At 39.5% G+C, this 6729-nt stretch overlaps 1 protein-coding gene across 1 annotated transcript; it reads right to left on the bottom strand.

Annotated features, from left to right (window-relative positions):
- Positions 1-406: 406 nt before the first annotated feature.
- Positions 407-3393, bottom strand: LOC149179505 (putative receptor-like protein kinase At1g80640). The gene is made up of 7 exons (XM_089422490.1): positions 3198-3393; positions 2801-3004; positions 2071-2318; positions 1691-1823; positions 1457-1520; positions 1230-1335; positions 407-712 (listed from the first exon to the last, which is right to left on the bottom strand). The coding sequence occupies exons 1-7, from the start codon at positions 3391-3393 to the stop codon at positions 407-409; spliced, it is 1257 nt and encodes a 418-aa protein (XP_089278616.1).
- Between the last annotated feature and the right edge of the window lie 3336 nt (positions 3394-6729).

Raw genomic sequence — 6729 nt, 5'->3', positions numbered from 1 at the left:
GCCAGGGGATCATCAAGTAGGGAAGCCAATGACAGTGCGAAATGCAAAGAAACTGGCGCAGAGGTAGGCAAAAGTAAAGAACGTCCCTTTGCAGTCTCGACTTTGTTAAAAAGAGAGAGACTCAGAATCCAAATATGCAGTAAAAATGAATGCCCCATCTTGAAAATGAGTTCTACTTGAAAGTCAGTCAGGCTATGGCAGAAAGCTCAGGAGATATTCAAAGAGGTAGATATCTGCATTTTCTCAAGGAAGGTTCAAACCCAAAAATGCATAACACTGCTCTCAAATTTTTAAAATTGGTAACAAGAATACACGGGGGTAGATCAAATCCCATTTACATTGGATTTCTTTGAACACTTCAAGCGAGAATGTAAACAGATCTGAACAGAGAGTTGAACTTCACTGATCACAACAAGATTTGTAGCACCAAATGCCCAACAATCCTCCACAAGTGAAGTTCAGGCCTCCAAATGAGTGTGCGCTTAGTTGAAGAGCAGTACATGCAAACTGGTCCTTCAGCGCTTATCCGTGAGCCCACACATATCACGCATTGCTGCGAAACGAATGACTTCAAAATTGGATCTAATTTCTTTATTAGAGACTTACCATCAAGCATGTATTTTGAAGCTACATATCCCAATGTCCCTACTAGATCAATATTTGTGTTACCAGCACATCCTACACTTGTTACTGCAAGATCAAAATCTGAAAGCTGCATCCATAGCCAGTGGTTAGAGAGTGGTGACTACAATACCATCTACTTAGGAAATGTTTCACTTCGGACCAAGTGTTTTAAAGAACATAAACCAAGATGGACAAATAAATCTATTTAGAAATTTCTCAAAGTATAATTCATGATAAGCAATAATAAATTAATACAAACAGCTGCACATGTCACGAAATTGATAGAAAAGAAAAACTGAAGTCCTACATGAAAATATTTTGACAAAAAAATAACTGATGCTTAAAATAGTTGATAAAGTAAAAAAAAATTCAGTAGGAAAGCAATGGAATTCCCACCTCACAGAATCTCCCATTGAATGCAATGCACATGCCATACATTTACAAAGGCTTTTGTCAATTACATTCTAGGAAACTTTCTTAATGCTTTACAAGAATCTTCCCAAATTAACTGATAAATATTACATAAGAAACATTCATTTCCAGGTAGATTTAATGGTATTACTATTTTTAACACTACAGTCAGTGTAAGTGGGAGATTGGAAAACCTTGCCCTCCTTGGCGTTGAAGCTTGCATCAAGAAGAATATTTGATGATTTGAAATATCGGTGAATCACTGTAGGGTTGCAGTGCTCATGCAAGTGTTCTAGACCCTGTAAAAGAAAGAAAACCATGGTAAGCTTGAGCTCCCAGGTTGATAGAGGACCAAGTGAAAAAGTGATTTCAATTGGTAAAATCTAGTAGTAAGGAATCAAATTATCTGTGTTAGAACTACCTTGCTGAATCAAGGGCTATCTTCATCTGCAAAAACCATGTAAGTGCAGATCCGTGAGATGGTCCTGACAAGCAATCCAGCACAGTTTCTTAACAAAGCATAACTGTGAAAGGCTGCTTACTCATGTCCTACTAGTTTATCCATGATGAATGGTAGTATCAAGTTTGTTTGAACAAATAAAAGGCTTCAAAACATAGGCAATATTGAACTTTCCCAGTGGTTGGAGAAAGCTACCATGTAATTGGTCTTCCAAAGAGCCATTCTGCATCAGATCGTATACTAAAAACCATGTATGTTCATGAGTACAGAACCCAAGCAAAGAAACAAGGTTTCGATGTCCGATTTTGCTCATTAGCTCCACTTCATTCTGCAACCAATGACAATACCAACAGATGAAATTAGCAAAGCTTCTTCTATGTTCTAAAATTATAGGGAGAATAAAAAAGCACAATGCAATATGTTAAATGCAGTGCATCACCAAATCCACAAAAGAAAAGACACTCAAAAGGGCAATTTTAGGGCACCCCCCCAGAAAATGCCTTCACTAATATCTTCTTAAGTTTGAAAAAGCAGCCAGCTTCCAAAATAATACCTGTAACGTTTTTATTACCTACCTGAAATTCATGCTCAACCTGTCTACTACCCTCATCTAGCTTCTTCACAGCAGCAAAGGAAGCATCATCAAACACTGCCTTGTATACACACCCAAATCCACCCTCTCCAAGTATGTTATTGCTGCTGAAGTTATTTGTAGCTGTTAGCAGCTTAGAATATTCAATTGCAGTTGCACATCCCTTTTTCTTAGAAACACGGGAGTTCAAACGACTCAGGAGAGGCATGAGTGGAATACCCCTATAGGCATCTGTGAAAATTCAAATTACAGGCAACTTAGTGAGCTAACCCTAGATCAAAATAGTCGTAATGTAACTAATTGAACTCTCATGTAAATAGAAGTCATCCGCACCCATGGCTTTTTATAATTTGTTAGAATCCAAAATTTTGACTTTATCAGATGATTCAGATCATGAAATCAAGTCTGATGTTTATTATGTTAACCCCCACGAAAAATAATAGTTTGACAGAGGAGAAGAATTTCTATAGTCATGGAAACCATTCCAATGCAATGGCAGTAATTCATAATAGTTAATATGTATACATACATCCAAAAGATATCCACACAGATTCAACAGGGGAAGTCATCGAATCTCAGCCCCGAATCCAATCAAACAATATCTCCATAGGAAGCACCACTCTCTTGTGGCTGCCCTGTTGGTGTACACATCAAGAGAGGGTTTGGTTTCACACAGTGAAAGGGATAAAATATGACATAGTGGTGATACCAACCTGAGGCGTATGGATATAAATTTCGCTTGAATGCATGAGGTTGAGGTGAAGAAGGAGCAGAGTTGTAAGTCTTTCTATACAACCAAGTACAAACTGAAGAAATCATGATACATCCAACAAATATTGGCAATATGATAATTGCCAATAGTAGTCCTTTGTTGATGTGATGAGATTCTTTGTCTATCTGCATTGGAGAACCTGTGTCTGAACACACAACCCATTTTGCAATCGTCAAAAGAAAAAAGTGCAATGACTTCTCAGAACTTGTAGAAAGATGCAAACAAGCAATTCAAATTGAGAGATTTCAATTTCTGAAGAAATCTTACACAGGCTGTATTTTTTAACATAAATATACTCTTCAAAAATTTAATGAAAAGGCTGGCGCTGAAGCCCTTACCGGTTGAATTTTCTGGTTTGGTTGATGCATTTCTTTTTGCCAGGGGATCATCAAGTAGGGAAGCCGATGACAGTGCGAAATGCAAAGAAACTGGCGCAGAGGTAGGCACCAGTAAAGAACGTCCCTTTGCAGTCTCGACTTTGTTAAAAAGAGAGAGACTCAGAATCAAAATATGCAGTAAAATTGAATGCCCCATCTTGAAAATAAGTTCTACTTGAAAGTCAGTCAGGCTGTGGCAGAAAGCTCAAGAGATATTCAAAGAGGTAGATATATGCATTTTCTCAAGGAAGGTTCAAACCCAAAAATGCATAGCACTGCTCTCAAATTTGTAAAATTGGTAACAAGAATACACGGGGGTAGATCAAATCCCATTTACATTGGATTTATTTGAACACTTCAAGCGAGAATGTAAACATATCTGAACAGAGAGTTGATCTTCATTGATCACAACAAGATTTGCAGCATCAAATGCCCAGTAGTCCTCCACAAGTGAAGTTCAGGCCTCCAAATGAGTGTGCGCTTAGTTGAAGAGTTGTACATGCAAACTGGTCCTTCAGCGCTCGTCTGTGAGCCCACACATATCACGCATTGCTGCGAAATGAATGGCTCGCTGGCGGTGCGTCTGTCTCGCTTCCTCATTAACCGTTCAGTTTTGGATCAGGTTATGTTGGATCAACGATCATGCTTCATTCAATCGTCTAACACCACAATCCACGGTCAACAATAGGACACGGCGACGGCTGGGGCCATTCATTTCAAAGCGAAACGCCTTACGGCGTAACTAATTGAGGATGGTAGCCCAACTAGATTTGGATCTCAGTCATGCACAGAAAGAAATATTGTTTCATTTGAACGCCTTGGATGAATGCAGAATGTAGGCCCTCCTACATATAGAGATAGTTCAGCTTCAGAGGAAGATTTGGCATGAAAAACATATTAAGGAGAAGCAATTTCAAGAGGGAGACTGGGCATTGTTATATGATTCTAGGTATAAAGACTTCAAGGGCAAGCTAAGGACAAGATGTCTCAGACCTTATGTGGTGGAAAGATGTCATGATAATGGTTCAGTGCAAATTAGAACTATAGATGAAGAAGCCATTCCATTGCTTGTTAATGGACACCAATTGAAAATGTACAAGAGGCCTTTATCAAAACAAGAGTTCATTAACAATATCAATAAGACAGTGATGATGGTGGAGCATGTTCCAGCTCCTCCCTCATCAGGGCATTGAAAAAGAGAAAAAAAAATAAGGATTCAGGTGAAAACCTCCATGAGGTGCTTGAGTCCCATCTTTGGGTTGAAAATCTCGTAAGGCAGCCCAAGGATGAGAAAAAATGAAAAAGAGTAAGAAGATCCCTGGGTGAAAAGGTGCCTAGGGTAGATATCTAGGGTGAAAAACTCTTTGAGGCAGCCTAGGTGTTTAAAAAAAAAAGATATAATAATAAAAGAAAAAAAAGGAAAAAAAAACATAATTGTTATTTGCAGGTGGGTGAGAAAAATAATCAAGGAGCAAAGAGAAGATCCAAAGGGAACCTTGCCTCACATATATTCATCTCCTCCACTCCTTACCATGCATTCCTCCATCAATTCCATTGTTTTTTTACTTCATTGCTTCAATTCAGGTAAAGATTGTATTCCTACAGGATCCCCTGAATGGTATGTTGGTTAGGTCCCCAAAATTCATTCTATACATGATCTAACCGCTCACCTCATCCATTACCATCATCCCTGCACTCACACACACTCCTATTCCCTCTGTCCATTCACTACAACATCCTCGTAGCACCATCCAGCAACATGATCAAGAAATTCTAAGGGAGACACCAAACATTGCCAAGTAGTAATCCAGGAGCTATACAACAGCAACAACATCAGATATGCATTCACAGAAACCATTAGCAGACAACAGAGGAGGAAGAAGAATGACCATGCAGCAAATGAACATCACAACACCTCTGATCCTTGACAAACTGCAACATGGCATCGAGACCACAGGTAAGTATTCCACTCACTCACTCATATGCATCATTTGACCAAAAGTTGTAAAGGTTATGAGGTAGTTGGTTTGTAAGTGAAAAGGTGGCCAGTTAACTTGGCCACCTACGTTCAGTCATCACATACAAATCAGGGTGTCCTCTCACACATGGCTACAGTCAACTCAAAGAATAGAGGAGGAGTAGGACAAGAAGTGGTTAACTATGGATTTAACAACTATGGGAGCTGATTACAAGGAGTGGGAATGATGAGGTGGTATAAAGGGAAACAAAACATCGTTTGCATGCATTCATGCATTCCAACTCCTTGAAACTCCCTCACTCAAGTAGCTCTCATAACTTTGGCCATCCATTGGAAGCAAGGATCCATTGTTTTGCAAGAGAATTTCTACAAGAGCATGCATAGGAATTCCTACAGAAACAGTCTACAGAGGCAGTCTATAGGATAGGCAGAGAAGGTTTCAAGAGGGAATATCACCATTCTAAAGAGGTAGGATCTAAAAACTGATCCCCATTACAAGCAAATGAACTAGAAGTGCTCTAAAAGCTAGTGGATTACATACACAAGAAACTCTGTTTTCTCCTGAATTTAAAATTCTTATGTCACACCTCTCATTTCCTCCTCAAGCCCCACAAGCAAGATGATAGGAGGGTTTAATAGGTGAAGAACCCATAGAGGATAAAAATGGAGTAAGGAGGGACAGTCTACCATACCCATGGAGTGAGGTAGGAAACCAACTCATCAAATATATCTCATATGAGGGTAGATACAATGTTGTTTATGGCTACCATTTTAGGATGCTTGAAGAACTAAGATTTGGGGTAGAAACACCAGCTCACCAAAGACTCAACATACCCTATTTCTTGATGCAATCACTCATAGAATCCAACAACAAAGTAAAGGAAGGGAATTCTCAGCAGTTGGCTCATTGAGGATGCCCTCCAAAACCTCAGGATCCCTATAAAATGGTCATTCTTCAAAGATATACCAACGAAGGATGACATCAAAACCCTCATCTATGATGTTAGTCCTTCTATCAGAGAGGAAGAAGGCATTGAAACAGAAGGGGAAGAACACAAGGAGGAGTCACCTAGGGTGTCTCTAGAGGCCCCTGAGAGGACAGCTGCAGGAAAAGGAAAACCAACTAGCATGTATGGCCAACCTCTCCTTGGAGGCCATCCAGTGTAGGATGCCAGCTAAATCCTATGCTCTTTACCTCAGAGAACAATGGTTTCAATTTCAGATTAAAACACTAGCACAAAGGGGCACCATGCCATTTCAGGACTGCAGGCAGTTTATTGATCTTTGTGATCAAAGTGCACTAGAGGATAGGGCCAAAATGGCTGAGTTTTACTTGCACAACATGGCCCTCACAAACATGAATATTTGGGATCCTAATGCAGAGCTAGGAGATCTACAATTAATGGCTTTGGCATCATCGATGAACCATGAGAAGTCAAGGGTTGTAGAGATGAAAAGAATATTGGCCAGAGAGAAAAATGAACCTCTTTTCATCAGAGCTGAACAATCAAATCC

Source organism: Pinus tabuliformis, chromosome 4_1 (assembly GCF_031772625.1).
Source record: "Pinus tabuliformis cultivar Carrire ecotype Pingquan chromosome 4_1, CPIR1, whole genome shotgun sequence".
In the NCBI taxonomy this organism is placed as follows: domain Eukaryota; kingdom Viridiplantae; phylum Streptophyta; class Pinopsida; order Pinales; family Pinaceae; genus Pinus; species Pinus tabuliformis.
Note: the sequence above shows the minus strand (reverse complement) of the source record. Positions and strands in the feature narration are given on the sequence as shown.

Excerpts from the sequence above, each read along its gene's own strand:
- LOC149179505 (XM_089422490.1), bottom strand. The coding sequence starts at position 3,393 with ATGGGGCATTCAATTTTACTGCATATTTTGATTCTGAGTCTCTCTCTT. Across the intron at positions 2,319-2,800 it reads TTTATATCCATACGCCTCAG|ATGCCTATAGGGGTATTCCA; the intron begins GTTGGTATCACC and ends GAATTTTCACAG. Across the intron at positions 713-1,229 it reads TCAACGCCAAGGAGGGCAAG|CTTTCAGATTTTGATCTTGC; the intron begins GTTTTCCAATCT and ends CTATGGATGCAG.